The sequence below is a fragment of the Notothenia rossii genome, assembly GCF_949606895.1.
Source record: "Notothenia rossii genome assembly, chromosome: 7".
Taxonomy (NCBI): Eukaryota; Metazoa; Chordata; class Actinopteri; order Perciformes; family Nototheniidae; genus Notothenia; species Notothenia rossii.
Genome location: NC_136905.1, coordinates 3,503,920 through 3,521,348, shown reverse-complemented (window position 1 = coordinate 3,521,348; position 17,429 = coordinate 3,503,920). Strand labels below are relative to the sequence as shown.

Here is a 17,429-nt window from a genome sequence, read left to right as displayed (position 1 = left end):
TTGGGAATCAGAGGGAAGCCACACAGTTTTTCAACCGTGCGTGTTTTCGCTTATTTTCTGTTTGTTTTGACTTAATTTCGGTTTATTTCTTTATCACAGTTAGTTGTTTAGTTATCAGTTAAACACCCGGCTCTTGTTTTGCTGTCATCATCCTGCAATCCAAATAAACATCTTAAATGCACTCAAAGAGAAGACCTGATTTGCTGTCAACACCACGCGTCTGGAAAAGCTTCACACCATATCCCTCACTGGCAAATATTTGTTGTTCGGTTGCCTTTACAATGATTCATGATCATTATCCGCCCTAGTTATGTCCAGTAATGTGTATTTAGAGTGTATATAACTGACCTACTTTCTTTAATCTACAGGTGTAATTTCACAGTTTCACTTTTACTTGTGCCTGTGTAAAATATTCTAGTACTTTTCCATGATGTGTGAAGCCAGATGAATTCAGATGATAGACGAGACAGTTTTCTTTTTCAAAATACAATAGCCTTCAGTAACATCAGCTCATATCATCATCTATTCATTTGATTTCATACAGGACTGTCTCAGAAAATTAGAATATTGTGATAAAGTTCTTTATTTTCTGTAATGCAATTTAAAAAACAAAAATGTCATACATTCTGGATTCATTACAAATCAACTGAAATATTGCAAGCCTTTTATTATTTTAATATTGCTGATTATGGCATACAGCTTAAGAAAACTCAAATATCCTATCTCTAAATATTAGAATATCATGAAAAAGTATACTAGTAGGGTGTTCAACGAATCACTTGAATCGTCTAATTAACTCGAAACACCTGCAAGGGTTTCCTGAGCCTTGAAAAACACTCAGCTTGGTTCAGTAAACTAAATCACAAGTATGGGGAAGACTGCTGATCTGACTGCTGTCCAGAGGACCGTCATTGACACCCTCCATCAGGAGGGTAAGACACAAAAAGAAATGTCTCAAAGAGCAAGCTGTTCACAGAGTGCAGTTTCAAAGCACATCCACAAAAAGTCTGTTGGAAGGGGGAAATGTGGCAGGAAACGCTGCACAACCAAGAGAGATGACCGCAGCCTTAACAGCATTGTGAAGAAGAGTCGCTTCCAGAATTTGGGGGAGCTTCAAAGACAGTGGACTGAAGCTGGAGTCCAGGTATCAAAAGTCACTGTTCACAGACGTGTCCGGGAAATGGGCTACAATAGCCGTATTCCCATGGTCAAGCCACTTCTGAACTCAAGACAACGGAAGAGGCGTCTGACTTGGGCTAAGGAAAAGAAGCACTGGACAGTTGCACAGTGGTCCAAAGTCCTCTTTTCAGACGAAAGCAAGTTTTGTATTTCATTTGGAAGTCAAGGCGCCAGAGTCTGGAGAAAGGCTGGAGAGGAGCAAAATCCAAGTTGCTTGAAATCCAGTGTGAAGTTCCCACAGTCAGCGATGGTTTGGGGAGCCATGTCAGCTGCTGGTGTTGGTCCACTGTGTTTCATCAAGCCCAGAGTAAATGCAGCTGTGTACCAAGAGATTTTAGAGCACTACATGCTTCCGTCTGCTGAAAAGCTCTATGGAGATGAGGAATTCATTTTCCAGCATGATCTGGCACCTGCCCACAGTGCCAAAACCACCAGTAACTGGTGTACTGACCATGGCATTACTGTCCTCGATTGGCCTGCAAATTCCCCTGACCTGAACCCCATAGAGAATATGTGGGGTATTGTGAAGAAGAAGCTGAAAGACACCAGACCCAACAATGCTAATGAGCTAAAGGCCGCTATTGAAGCATCCTGGGCATCCATAACACCTCAGCAATGCCACAGGCTGATTGCCTCCATGCCACGCCGCATTGATGCAGTAATCCGTGCAAAAGGATTCCCAACCAAGTACTGAGTGCATTAATGGACATTTTCAAATGTTTGATTGTGTTTTGCTGTTATAAATCTTTTTTTTTTACTTGGTCTGAGGAACTATTCTAATTTTTTGAGATAGGATTTTTGAGTTTTCTTAAGCTGTATGCCATAATCAGCAATATTAAAATAATAAAAGGCTTGCAATATTTCAGTTGATTTGTAATGAATCCAGAATGTATGACATTTTTGTTTTTTTAATTGCATTACAGAAAATAAAGAACTTTATCACAATATTCTAATTTTCTGAGACAGTCCTGTATATGCTCAGACTCACACTGCTCTCTACATTGAACTGTAACAACTTACAAGATATATGAAAAGCTTCCTGTTTTCAAGCATCGTCCATCAGTCCATCCATCCAGGTGTAAAGTAACTACAGAGTTACTCAAGTACTTCAGTACAACTTTGAGGTACTTGTACTTTACTTCAGTATTTCCATGTTTTGATACTTTGTACTTTTACTCCACTGTTTGTATTTAATACCTTTAGTTACTTTACAGATTTGGATTAATGATGTGAAATATAAACAACAACATTGTACTTTAACTTGGAAGAACATTTTGAATGCAGGACTTTTACTGTAACAGAGTATTCCTACACTCTGGTACTTCTACTTTTACTCAAGTACAAGATCTGAGTACTTCTACTTTGACTCAAGAACAAGATCTGAGTACTTCTACTTTTACTCAAGTACAAGATCTGAGTACTTCTACTTTTACTCAAGTACAAGATCTGAGTACTTCTACTTTTACTCAAGTACAAGATCTGAGTACTTCTACTTTTACTCAAGTACAAGATCTGAGTACTTCTACTTTGACTCAAGTACAATATCTGAGTACTTCTACTTTTACTCAAGTACAAGATCTGAGTACTTCTACTTTTACTCAAGTACAAGATCTGAGTACTTCTACTTTGACTCAAGAACAAGATCTGAGTACTTCTACTTTTACTCAAGTACAAGATCTGAGTACTTCTACTTTTACTCAAGTACAAGTTCTGAGTACTTCTCCCTTCCTGCAATTATAGAAGTGTAAAAGCGCCACTAAAAAAAACCCATATAAACAACAACATCTTTCTTAAATAAATAACGTTTTAAACACTGATCAAAAAAGTTGGTTGTATTTTAAACCTTAATTTATGGTTAATCTCTTATTTCCCCTGTTTTTCTGTCCACTCTATTGTGTAGGATTAAAACAAATGCACGTGTTGTCGCTTTGTATGAAAGCATCAGCTGAGTTTATGAAATGTAATGTAAGGATTCAATAAGAGCCAGAAATCAGATTTCTATGAGAGCTTTTATGAATGTCTTTCATGTTCACACACATAGGCACAGAGGGTTATCATCATTGGTACAGACTGAGGTTACTTTATTGTTGCTAGTAGTTCAAATACAAATATGCGTTAGTTATGAATGTGAAAAAGTGACATTTTAACCGTGTTTGAACCGTGATTAAAACTATTACAATAAAAAGAGTTTGTGCTGTTAATGTGAGGTTTCCCCGCTTCATATGTTCATGGTGACCTGGATGAACTGCAGAGAGACATGATGAGAGGTTTCCCCGCTTCATATGTTCATGGTGACCTGGATGAACTGCAGAGAGACATCTTTAATATCTAATACAACATTAGGCGCGTTCACACCAAGTACTTTTCCCACAAAGGTTCAAGAGAACTTAGTTCATCAGAACTCTTTAGTTCTGATGAACTAAGTACAGATCGCTTTCACACCGGAAATTAGTTCCTGGGGGTGGATTAGGCAAATGAAGCCGCAGACGTCACTTCTTCTGCTGCTGCTTTGGGTTTACTGGCAGGCCGCAAACAACTTCACGGCGTATACTGCCACCCGGAGTCCCCGGCCGGAAGTCCCCGGAGCTTCTACTGAAGCCTTCAGAGTAAACGGCCAGAACGCCGACACCTTCTCATCTCCACCGCTCCCATGTTTTATTTTGTGTTGTCATAAGTTAGTCTCTCCGCGTTTCTGCGCTGGACTAATGCTAATGCTAATAATGCAATGCGAGGATAATAAATTGGCGGCTTCACAAACGTTTTTGGGAGTTTGACGGGGCGTGGTTTGCATTCCGCCCAGCCAATCAGACACAGGAACCTTTTTCTCCCACGAAAGTCCCTGCTCTCTAGCAGGGACTGAAAAGGGGGTAAAAAAGGTTCTCTAGAACTAATTTAGTTCTTGGGACTTTTTGGTGTGAACGCAACTAAATCATAGTTCTCAGGAACCTTTGTGGGAAAAGTACTTGGTGTGAACGCGCCTATTCACAGGAAACAGGAGAAATACTTCATTCGTCCCTCGGGGGAAACTACATTTTGTATCAGTTGTTTCGTTTTGGAATAGTATAGAATAAAAAAGATTAGAATAGAATAAAACAAAGTAAAATAAAACAAAAAGAAATTAAAAGTCATTATATGAACAAAATAATAAATAATGAATATAAACATTGAAAAGTTAAAGTAAAATTGACAAAGAAAATATTTAATAAGATACATCAAATAATAACAAATGAAATGGTTGTCATACCTCGTCAAAATGAAACTCGGCTTTGCCCGTTCGGGTTGTGTCTCTCCTCTGGAACTGATCTGAAAAGCACATCAAAGCACGTTTAATGAACTTCCTCATTCCTCTCTCTGATGACGATGAGCATCGTATCTCCACAACACCCGGATAAAGGCCGTCTCAGAGAACTGCAGACAAAATGCTGAACATGTACTCCAAAAAATGAGTTTCATCAAAAATGTTTTTGCTGAATTTTAGTTTTTCCACTTTTACAGATCTCTTTATTTACTGCTGAGCGTTACAAGTGAGTTTTTAAATTAAGTCAACAAGCAAATTAACAGATTTATCAACTAAAGAAAAAAAAGTATGATAAACTTGAAGAAGCACCATTAAGCTTTTGGGGGTTTGGCGCTTTTCTTGTCTTTTAAGCCACTTAAAGCGCTTATACAATGAATGTATTATTTAGGCTCCAGAACATCAGCAGGAGAGGACTCTTTAAAGTAGAGACAATACATACTGATATACACCTGAACATCATCAGGAGAGGACTCTTTAAAGTAGAGACACTACATACTGATATACACCTGAACATCAGCAGGAGAGGACTCTTTAAAGTAGAGACACTACATACTGATATACACCTGAACATCAGCAGGAGAGGACTCTTTAAAGTAGAGACACTACATACTGATATACACCTGAACATCAGCAGGAGAGAACTCTTTAAAGTAGAGACACTACATACTGATATGCACCTGAACATCAGCAGGAGAGAACTCTTTAAAGTAGAGACACTACATACTGATATACACCTGAACATCAGCAGGAGAGGACTCTTTAAAGTAGAGACACTACATACTGATATACACCTGAACATCAGCAGGAGAGGACTCTTTAAAGTAGAGACACTACATACTGATATACACCTGAACATCAGCAGGAGAGAACTCTTTAAAGTAGAGACAATACATACTGATATACACCTGAACATCATCAGGAGAGGACTCTTTAAAGTAGAGACACTACATACTGATATACACCTGAACATCAGCAGGAGAGGACTCTTTAAAGTAGAGACACTACATACTGATATACACCTGAACATCAGCAGGAGAGGACTCTTTAAAGTAGAGACACTACATACTGATATACACCTGAACATCAGCAGGAGAGAACTCTTTAAAGTAGAGACATACATACAATGAATTTATTATTTAGGCTCCAGAACAGCAGACCCTCTGATTGGTGGACGCTCACACTGCCTGCTAGGGATCAGTAGTAATGGTATTTTATTTAAAAGCCTCAGACTCACCGGTCAGCGCGCGGAGTTTGATGCAGCAGCTCATGAAGTTGTCGAACCCGATTCTTCCCTGCACGCTGTAGCGGTTCATGATGATGCTCATCGCCTGAGGGCTCAGATTATAACCTGCACGGGAACATCATAGAGGACATTCATCATAATATTCATTTCAACCTAATACAAATTCACTTTAACATAAAGAAAAAGATGTATCACACGGGGGGGGGTTACCTTGGTTACTGATTGGCTAATGGTTACACAAGACAAAACATCGTTATGACATCATAAAGTGACCAAAATCTGATCAGCTCATTTTCAGACAGGTTTTTATAGAAATGGATCAAAAAGAGAGAGAATCTTTGTTCCTGAAACTTTCAGAGTCTCTTTCCACAGAGGGGACACATGTTGATGTAGAAGAGACATGAAGAAGAGGGGACACATGTTGATGTAGAAGAGACATGAAGAAGAGGGGACACATGTTGATGTAGAAGAGACATGAAGAAGAGGGGACACATGTTGATGTAGAAGAGACATGAAGAAGAGGGGACACATGTTGATGTAGAAGAGACATGAAGAAGAGGGGACACATGTTGATGTAGAGGAGACATGAAGAAGAGGGGACACATGTTGATGTAGAAGAGACATGAAGAAGAGGGGACACATGTTGATGTAGAAGAGACATGGAGAAGAGGGGACACATGTTGATGTAGAAGAGACATGAAGAAGAGGGGACACATGTTGATGTAGAAGAGACATGAAGAAGAGGGGACACATGTTGATGTAGAAGAGACATGAAGAAGAGGGGACACATGTTGATGTAGAAGAGACATGAAGAAGAGGGGACACATGTTGATGTAGAAGAGACATGAAGAAGAGGGGACACATGTTGATGTAGAAGAGACATGAAGAAGAGGGGACACATGTTGATGTAGAAGAGACATGGAGAAGAGGGGACACATGTTGATGTAGAAGAGACATGAAGAAGAAGGGACACATGTTGATGAAGAAGAGACATGGAGAAGAGGGGACACATGTTGATGTAGAAGAGACATGAAGAAGAGGGGACACATGTTGATGTAGAAGAGACATGGAGAAGTGGATTTTGCATGATAGGGGATCTTTTTGAATAGTCAGATATGCTCTTAACACTGTGTTCAGGTATGCAGCATTATACACCAGAGGAAATTCCTTTAACGTACTTGTCAATAATTCTGATTCTGATCTGAGACACTGTAAGAGCAGAGTGACGTCTCTGTACGTGTGGGTTTCTGAATCTTGATTATCTCACCAACCCTTGCACCGATCTGCTTCCTGTTTAGTGTGTGTGTTGCTAAGGACAAAGGGCAGGTTAATGCCAAACGTGAAGTTATTTGGATCAGGGGTTCTTTGGAGAAACAAAGAAAACTCAGTCTGCCTGCTTGACTTTGGTTAGCGCCCGTGTTAAGAATGTGCAAATCAACATGCATACAATAAGGAAACAGCTAAGTTTCCAGCATTTCTGGCTTAATTCGTTACACAACATTTCCTGATCTTGGCAATTCAAAAAAGTTTTGCAAGCTAATTAAAAGATCTGATATATCTAAATATCAAAAGTTCACTTGTTCCATCGGCAGATTTTTATCTCATTACAAGTGGAAACACCTTGTTGTTGTTATTATTCTTTAACTTGATTTTGGAGCAGCATTCCTTCCAGTGTCTTAGGACCAGAGGTGGGAAGTAGTGCAGAACAAATACTTTGTTACTGTATTTAAGTACATGTTTCTGGTATCAGTACTTTACTCCACTACTTATCTTTCTGATAACTTTTTACTTTGACTTCTTACATTTTGAACCCAAATACCTGTACTTTCTACTTCTTACATGTTGAACACAAATACCTGTACTTTCTACTTCTTACATGTTGAACTCAAATACCTGTACTTTCTACTTCTCACATGTTGAACTCAAATACCTGTACTTTCTACTTCTTACATGTTGAACACAAATACCTGTACTTTCTACTTCTCACATGTTGAACACAAATACCTGTACTTTCTACTTCTTACATGTTGAACTCAAATACCTGTACTTTCTACTTCTTACATGTTGAACACAAATACCTGTACTTTCTACTTCTTACATGTTGAACACAAATACCTGTACTTTCTACTTCTCACATGTTGAACTCAAATACCTGTACTTTCTACTTCTTACATGTTGAACTCAAATACCTGTACTTTCTACTTCTTACATGTTGAACTCAAATACCTGTACTTTCTACTTCTTACATGTTGAACACAAATACCTGTACTTTCTACTTCTTACATGTTGAACACAAATACCTGTACTTTCTACTTCTTACATGTTGAACACAAATAGCTGTACTTTCTACTTCTTACATGTTGAACTCAAATACCTGAACTTTCTACTTCTTACATGTTGAACTCAAATACCTGAACTTTCTACTTCTTACATGTTGAACCCAAATACCTGTACTTTCTACTTCTTACATGTTGAACTCAAATACCTGTACTTTCTACTTCTCTCATTTCCCAAACAGGCTGGTTCCTTTAGTCTGAATGTGTGTTTGGTGGCGTGATCATTATTATTTAGAGTCATTGCGTGCCTATTGATTTGAACACGATCCGTGTATCCATCATTTCCTGGTCTTCTCTAAAGAAGAGGGACCAATGAAAACGTTGTCATGTTGCCGTTGGTCACCATGGAAACATTCATTAGCTAACAATGACATTATTGTTCTATTAATATAAAGGGAGGTCAGGTAATCTTTAAAACAGCTGCTAGTTATGGGTACTTTTTACTGAAGTACATTTCAAAGCCTCTTTACTTTGACTTGAGTAAAGAAGTTTAGTCAGTACTTCTACTTTCACCAGAGTATTTTTAAACACAAGTATCTGTACTTCTACTTGAGGGAAGGATGTGTACTTCTACTTGAGTAAAGGATGTGTGTAGGGGGGTTGTGTGAGTGTACCCATGGCGCTGAAGGCCTGCTGCAGCTCGTGTCCCTCCACCGTCCCGCTGCGGTCGCGGTCGTATGAGGCGAACGTGTTCTTCCAGCCGTTCACCGACTGCCACAGCTCCTTGAACTCAGCAAAGCCCATACTGTTGGACATGTCCCTCTGAGGAGACCGTCAAGGACACATCACGTACTCTTACTGTTGTGTTTTTACCATGCACTTTACTCAAAAAGATCCTTTTATCATCAGGACAAACGCCTGAAACCACAAGATAGATCACTGTGTGGCTACAAAATAACAGATAATGCACAATATATACACTCGACTCCTTAGTAAACTATTACAGGTCATCTAATATTTCTGTTTTCACAGGTGGGAAAATATGCAACACAAAATACTGGATAAAAAACAAGGAAATGGGGAGGTTTATAGTCAGTTAAACTTAGAAGTAGAAGTGGATTTATTTCCATTATGCATGCACTGCATTGTGGGATAACGCTGTTCATTTGCTCAGAGATAAAGCACACGTAATATGCAGATTTACACACGTGAGAGGTATTAAAGCTTGCATATGAAACACTGGAGAAGCCATCAACAGTGAGCTAGATTTCTTTAAATTGTGCAACTGTTTTCCATGAGGCGAGCAGCAAGAGCTCCAAAAGTCCAAATGTAATTATTGAATGGACACCTTTTCAGGGCTTTAATGCTTATAATGTTCAATATATGGTGTGGATTTCTAGGTATTTGAAGTGTTTGATAAATATAATCTGTAAATGTAGCGTCTCTTTGAGTACCATGAAAAGCACTCTATAAGTAATTAAGTGATATTATTATTATTATAAAATATGTATATAAAAACGTTTTGAAAAGACATTCCTGACTAGCTTTTATGTTGTCCCTTTACTTTTGAAGCGTGAACAGCTAGATCAAATAACCACATGTATTTTTAAGTTTATTTCCGCTGTGAGTCTCAGTTTCCTGTTCCTGCTCCATAGAGGTGATGGGGGGGGGGGGGGGGGGGGGGGGGGGGGGGTCTTCATGCTACAGACCAAATATTTTAGACAAAAGCTTCCAGCCTGCAGCATTCTGTGTTTGGTTCTTTGCTGTTTCTAACATAACAATGCAAAAAGACCAAGACAGTTTTCCCACACCAACATTTTTAAAAACCAAGCCCCGGGAAGTGCGCCGGACTCTGAGGAAAATATTCCTTGTGTCCAAACGGCGGTACTACAACCTCCGTATCAGTCCGTGACGTCACCCGGCCCAGAAAGACTTTCCCCCATTGACTAACATTAGGGAAGAGACGTCTGTAAATCAGCGGGTCATTTTTTAAAAACTAAATAAACTACCCAGTATGAACTATGTTATGATTATTTTCAATCCCGTTTGAATTGTGCCACGAATTAAACATATAATGTTTGTCAATTTAAAAGATAATTTTACAAGTCAAGAAAATAAAAATGTGTGGTAAAACTGTGAAGTAACTCTTTTTTTTGTGTGAAACGCTCAATGAACTTCATCTCCCGTCTCGCACACGTCACCAACACCAAGATGGCCGTCACGTTGGCACATTTCACTTCTTTCTTTCAGAACGAGGCGGATAGTATTAAACGAGGTGAAAATCACTCCAAGTCTGGGCACGTTGAGAGCTGTACATACACACAAGGGGAGTTAGTCGGTTCACTAGAGCCAGCATGCGGGACCGGCTTCACAAGGTGTCGGTGAGTAACACGAGTGTAATGTGTCACGTTAATGACATCACTTACTCTGGGATTTGTAGTCTTTCTAGTTGTGTGTTTTTCATAGTCTTATATTTCAACAGTTTTACGACAAACTGTGACTTTTTTGACATGGAAATTATTTTTTAAGATTGACAAACATCATATGTGTAATTCATGGCACAATTCAAACGGGATCGAAAGATAATCTTTCTCTCTCCATTGACTTCAATACATAATTTTTCCGAAATAAGGTCCCATGGGGCGGAAGTAGAAGGGCGGGACTTCGCCTCTCTATGAGCAGCACTCAGAGGAAAGAACGAGACCCCGCCTCCCACGCTGTATCCAGTTCTTATTAAACATCCATGGGGAAAACCTTCAGTAAATACATTTCTCCACTTCATGTTTATTTCCCACAGGCCCTGAAAGCAGCAGGCATTAAGCCACTGTTAAACAATCTGAACGTGGCAATTATCAACAAAAACAAGCTCATTTTAAACCTCCAAATCTTAAGTTAACTAAATGAACCACCAGACTCAGGGACAGTTTCATCCCACAGGCCATGAGACTTAAACCCCTGCACTTTTGAAACAACATCCATAACATTCACCTGGCTGCTACTTATTTGTCTAATTTATCATATTCCAATCACTTGTATATTGACTCTTATTTCACTATTCTTCTGTTTTATTTACTTGCACAATTGTTTCTATTTTTATTGTGTTGCACTGTTGCCTGTGACCTAAGATTTTCATTGACATATCTACACTGTAGCTATGTACGAATGACAATAAAAGCCTTGAACCTTGAAAAGTTCTTAAAGGCACCCTGATCAGACTGCTACCCTGTTGTTCAAATGTTACAGTGAGCATGCAAGCACAATACCAGATCAATCAAAGCAGCTCAATGGAAGTAAACCAAATTGATTTCATGATGGGCTTTTTCCTATTGAGGGAAAATGTGTGGTGTGAGCATGGCCGTGGGAAGTAGGGGTGCTGAGGGTGCTGCAGCACCCCCTGGTGGAGGACAGGGGATCTGCACTTCCACAAGATATAATACAAAAAAAAAGAATTTTCAGCCTTGATGTAACAACATTCATAATTAAGTAAAGATAACACCCTTTTCACCCCGGTTACATTTTCCATTTGCCCTGTACGATGGGCGCTGTAGTGATGAAAGTGGGGGATGTTGGCTTAGCAGGCGCCCGCAGCTCACAGCCAAAGTGAGAGAGATAGAGAGAGGGGATACCGCGGTACCGGCGGGGATTGTTGTTAGCTTCTGCTGCGCTAACGGATATAAGAAGCTGTTTCTACAACGATGTGGAGGGAGAGCTCTGTCCCGTCAGACTGAGAGGCTCAGTGAGGTGAAGGACTCTGAGGGTTTAGATAGTTCACTTTAGTCTAAGTTATCTCAGTGAGTCTCAAACGTTTTGATCACAGTTTATGTAAACAAATATTTCCAAGGCACACCTTTATAATTATTAGGATAAATAAAAACGGGTTTGAAATCATTGCAATGTATACTATAGGACAGTAAACCAAAAATATTGTTTAAAACTGGAGAGATTTAAAAATATGCATAAATAAATAAATGTTAACTGATAAAATAAGATATGAATGAACAACACAAATAAAATAAGTTACATTTATTTGTTATTGGCTATGGTAGGTTATTGGAAATGTTCACATACTTATTTGATTAATAAAATGCAAACCGATCTTTTTCATATGGGTGTTTAGAGTAGTATCCCCTAGATCAGTCTCTAATTGGCCGCTCAAAGTGCACCAGATTGAAGCATTTTACTTTAAAATGTTAAAAAGGGGGGGCACCCCGGACCCCACTAGAGGATGTGAAGTCCACCCCCCCAATTAAAACATGTTATAATACTAAATACATTTGAAGCCTTTTTATATAAGCTGTCCACCATGTCAATATGTTTCTCTTTTTGTAGTGTATTGTTCTTTTGTAGAGGTTTTTCATTGCCAGCTAAAATCTTGCCTATAGCACATTGGTCAGAACCAGCCCTGGTGTCATCCCCACAGCACCCCCCATTTGAAACATGTTCCCACGACTATGGGTGTGAGAAAGGCCTGAGGAAGGATACATCCAGCATGGTGATCATCAGTCTGCACGTCTCCAGGCAGAACGCTGCAGAAAGAAAAGTCAAAACTCAGAATGTAAAAATATGATCCAAAATTCAGTGGGAAAGTGCATCGATGCCAACACTGAGACAATGTAAAAGGGTTAGCTTAGTAGGCAGCGAGAACTTTGATAAGATCACTTTTTAAACATGACATCTCTCCCTAAGTAAGGATCATTTCAAAGATAAAGTGAATAGATTGTATATTTAGGTATAAAAGAAAAAGAAACGCATGCATTCAATAATTTAACACTCTGCCTTTTAAATATTAAAGTCTTAATTGAAAAAAAAAAACTATGCCATTAAAGTTAAATTGTCTGAAAACAGAAACATATATTAATGTCAGTGACAGACGTCGGCTCTGTTGTGATTGGTCAACCGCTTAGAGATGTCCCGCCCCTTAGCCAATCAGGTGCAATGTGTTGAAGCGCCAGCCAATAGGAGCGTGAGTGTTCCAAACTGAATGTATTATAATGCTCCCTCATGTCTTCAAACATTTAATTAATTGAATTTACAGATCGTTATAAAAACCATAGCCACGATATACTATTATATAAACCATGATATAAGATTTTCAGTCACGAAGAAGAGCCCTAATGTTCAGGAAGGTGGATTCGTCTTTTATGTTATTATAGCGTTCTTAAAATAGTTCTCTATCTGTCTTTTTAATTCTTGTTTTACTTTCATGTGTGCGCCACGACACCAAGTCAAATTCCTCGTACGTGTCAACCTACCTGCTGATAAATCTGTTTCTGATTCTGAATGATGCCTTCAATGCCACATGTGGGCAACTGTATACAATAGCATTATGATGAAATGTCCCGCATGGATATAATAATTATTAAAGATTAGATGTTCTTACGTTTGTAGGACCCAGCGATGCCGGACTGTGTGAGGCAGCGCTGCAGCTCGTCTGCTGAGATCTGTCCGTCCTGTCGTAGATTCATAAGGAAAATAAATACACAGTGAATAACAATCGACAGAGATAAGAGAAACTTATATGGTTGCTATGATACCAATGATGTTCAGAGGCACTGTGGGGGGGGGGGGGGGGGGGGGGGGGTACCTGTCCAGCTACAGATGTGAAATATCCGTAGATTGGATCCTGCTGCAGAGACGAAGACACAGAGAGAAGAAAGTGTTGGGGATCAGGAAGCGCTTCATTGGTTTCTTATTATCTCATTAGCTCTGAAGTGGACACCCCTGAAGGCACATTATAGAATACAGACCTCCATGTTTCTCTCTTTTTAAGCTGAATAACGTCTTTGAAAAGCGTCTTGAATCAGCTGGAACAAGCATCGCCACACAGAGGAATAAACGGGGCAGTTTTTCTTTTAAAAAAAGTCTGAAAATGTCAAAGAAATGTCTGAAAATGACATGAATTGTTTCTGGATTTACGTGAACAGCATATTGGGGAATATGTTAATAATGTCCAAAAAGGAGTGTTTATATTTGTACAGTTTGGTATTAGTGCTTTTACTGAAGAAAGGGATCTTGTTCCGCTGGTGGTTAACGAGAAACTTTTCGAGACTCACAATGCCTCAAAGAAAGAGTGTTTGAACATCTGACTGTTAAATAAAGCAACTTTAAATGAGGAAACTACGTGCAGGAAGTTCATCGTTCTTCTGTAATCATGATTTTAAATATTTCCTGTTGACTAATTTGTCAGTTTGTGCAGCCTTTGAGTCATTTACCTTTTTTAAAACATATTCAATGATTTCATATTTACTGCTTATCCTTTGAATAATCTCGAGGTTTAGACTTAGTAAAACTTAGACTTCAGTAAAAGTACTTGAGTAAAAGTAGAAGTACTCAGATCTTGTACTTGAGTAAAAGTAGAAGTACTCGGATCTTGCTCTTGAGTAAAAGTAGAAGTACTCAGATCTAGTACTTGAGTAAAAGTAGAAGTACTCAGATCTTGCTCTTGAGTAAAAGTAGAAGTACTCAGATCTAGTACTTGAGTAAAAGTAGAAGTACTCAGATCTTGTACTTGAGTAAAAGTAGAAGTACTCAGATCTTGTACTTGAGTAAAAGTAGAAGTACTCAGATCTTGTACTTGAGTAAAAGTAAAAAACAATAAATATTAATTTTAATAATAGGAATTTTGTTTTTGATTGCATGACTTTTAGTGATAAAGGAGCAATTTTTAAAATATGGAAGCAATTAAAGAGCACTTAATGTAGTATTTTAATATCCTTGTAGTATATATAAAATAATAATAATAATAATAATATAAATGTAAACAAATATTTGATTGCATGACTTTTAGTAGTATTTCTTCCACCATTGCTAACATGTGGAAGCAATTAAAAAACATATATATATATATATATATATATATATATATATATATATATATATATATATATATATATATATATATATATATATATATATATATATATATATGTATGTATGCACTTTCCCACCACCGTTAACTGATACCAGGTATAACCTTTAAAACAGGTGGAGCATCATCAACAGCTTTAATGTCAAATTAACAGGTATTTTCGTCTATTTTTGTCAACTCGAGCCACTTCCGGGCTGTCCCTGGACAGCGGGCACATATTCTGCTTTAATCCCGATAACACATCACATTGTAACGCTTTCTTACCGCCATGCCCCCGGGTGGTGCTCCGTATCCTGGGAAAGCCATACTTCAATATAGAGTAAAAAACAGATAACAGGAAAAAACAGTGAGAAAATGCTCGGTTTCTGCTCCTTCACTTCAGAGGGTGTGTCTGCAGAAACACACACACCAAAAACTGAGAGTATTTTAGAAGAGCCTGGCGCATTAAAAGCGTGATTTTAAGCAAATATATGGAGTAAACCGATAAGTAATCCAACAGGGCGAGGTGCGACAGAAAGAATGTGAAGATGTTTGGCGATTAAATGTCCTGTTTCCTCACCACTGGAAGCCGATTAGCTGTGGATGACCATGTGACCTCTGGACGACCAATCAGAGCACAGTGCTGATAACAAAAGCGTTTTACAACAATGAAAACACTGATCAGCAGTATGCAGACACAATAGGCTATTCAGATACTTTACTTCAATACAAGTACTATTGCCACATTGGACTTTGATTAAAGGAGATGTCTTATATTACAAATGTTAGATCTGTAAAGTATGTGTTGACGGTTCTGCTGTGTAAGTGGCTGTGTCATACCTGACCTTTGCCTCACATACCTCTTATTTACCATTGATAAAAAGATGCTAAATTGTAGTGATGGCGAGATGAAGCCTTATGAAGCTTTGAAGCTTTCCAGCCAATTGGTTCGCAAAAGGGTTCATGTCATGAGGCTTCATCATGGGCTTCATTTGAACACAAACCCCCCTATTGGTCAAAGTGTGTAAAACAGGCAGATTGGACATCTGAAAAGTGTGCTCTATCTCATACCGAGTTCCCAATGAGTACAGCCTTAGAATAACTCTAAACAACAAACATAAAATCATATTTTCATGTTAAAAATATTGTATTTATTCCACTTTAATGATTGTGATTGAAAAGCCTAAGGAGGCTGGTAAACATTGCAAAGAGGGATTTGTATTCATTAATAATATTCGTAAACTTAACCATGTTGTAGCCTGAGAAAGGCTAAACCATATCAAAGAATACATTTATTAACTACATTATCTCATTTAGCTGTACTTTTTTAAACAAAAAAAAAGACATAGGCCTATTGACCAGTCGTTGAACCAGGGACCTTGCGGTTGATAGTCAACTGCTTTCCGGCTGAGCCACAGCACGTACACTAATACTTCCTGAAAACACTGCACTATATTTAGTCCTGTATTTATTCATTTATTTTTGTGTTCCTACATTTATTTATGCTTTTATTTATTTATACGTATGACATGTTCCGACCTCTATATAAGTGAGGGTCTGAGCTCTCTTAATTCTATCGTGTCAGCACCGGGCCCGGGTACAGGAGGGGTAATATCGTTCTTATTATACATCCATATGAGCGTTGTGGTTCAACGGTTCAACCGATCTGAATCACTTTCTGAAGCAGTCACGTGGTATCGACAGGCAGCGAGGCATCGTTTGTCATCGGTGACGTCACTGGCCCAAAACGATACAAGCCTCGATACAAGCTTCAGAAAAAGCTTCGGGGATTACTCCTCGGCGCAATACGTAACATCACTAGTTGTAGCCTGAGAAAGGCTAAACCATATCAAAGAATACATTTATTAACTACATTATCTCATTTAGCTGTAGCTTTTATAAACAAAACTAAAAGACATATTGACCAGTCGTTGAACCAGGGACCCTGCGGTCGTGAGTTAACTGCTTTCCAGCTGAGCCACAGCACACACACTGAATTTATCTGAAAACATTGCACCCTATTTATTCCTGTATTTATTCATTGATGTTTTTATTCCTACTTTTATTTATGCTTTTATTTATTTATACTTAAAACATGTTCCGACCTCTATATAAGTGAGGGTCTGAGCTCTCTTAATTCTATCGTGTCAGCACCGGGCCCGGGTACAGGAGGGGTAATATCGTTCTTATTATACATCCATATGAGCGTTGTGGTTCAACGGTTCAACCGATCTGAATCACTTTCTGAAGCAGTCACGTGGTATCGACAGGCAGCGAGGCTTCGTTTGTCATCGGTGACGTCACTGGCCCAAAACGATGCAAGCCTCGATACAGGCTTCACAAAAAGCTTCGGGGTTTACTCGACACACGCTCCGAAGCCTCGGCGCAATACGTAACATCACTACTAAATTGGCTGTGAATGGAAAGGATGTATGTTTCCTTCTTCGTTGTTCCAGGCATATGAAACCAGGCATGTGAAACTAGATAGAACATTCTGAACTTTTGACCATACACACACACACACACACATTCTAGACCAGGGGTCGGCAACAGGCGGACCGCGGTCCGGATTCGGACCCAGACGCC

The 17,429-nt window shown here is 38.8% G+C and overlaps 1 protein-coding gene and 1 long non-coding RNA gene across 2 annotated transcripts in view; one reads left to right on the top strand and one right to left on the bottom strand.

The window, feature by feature from the left end:
* Nucleotides 1–17,429, top strand: part of LOC307012876 — an 85,828-nt gene that overhangs the window by 49,217 nt on the left and 19,182 nt on the right. The window lies entirely within an intron of this gene.
* sri (sorcin) lies at nucleotides 3,170–15,434 on the bottom strand. Its single transcript, XM_079640060.1, has 8 exons — nucleotides 15,129–15,434; nucleotides 13,581–13,622; nucleotides 13,377–13,446; nucleotides 12,479–12,522; nucleotides 8,671–8,818; nucleotides 5,712–5,825; nucleotides 4,424–4,482; nucleotides 3,170–3,484 (listed from the first exon to the last, which is right to left on the bottom strand). Exons 1-8 carry the CDS (start codon nucleotides 15,168–15,170, stop codon nucleotides 3,458–3,460), a joined length of 546 nt encoding a protein of 181 aa, XP_079496186.1. The 5' UTR covers nucleotides 15,171–15,434; the 3' UTR covers nucleotides 3,170–3,457.

Excerpts from the sequence above, each read along its gene's own strand:
- sri (XM_079640060.1), bottom strand. The coding sequence starts at position 15,170 with ATGGCTTTCCCAGGATACGGAGCACCACCCGGGGGCATGGCG. Across the intron at positions 4,483-5,711 it reads CAAACTCCGCGCGCTGACCG|ATCAGTTCCAGAGGAGAGAC; the intron begins GTGAGTCTGAGG and ends TGTGCTTTTCAG. Across the intron at positions 3,485-4,423 it reads CCGAGTTTCATTTTGACGAG|TTCATCCAGGTCACCATGAA; the intron begins GTATGACAACCA and ends GTCTCTCTGCAG.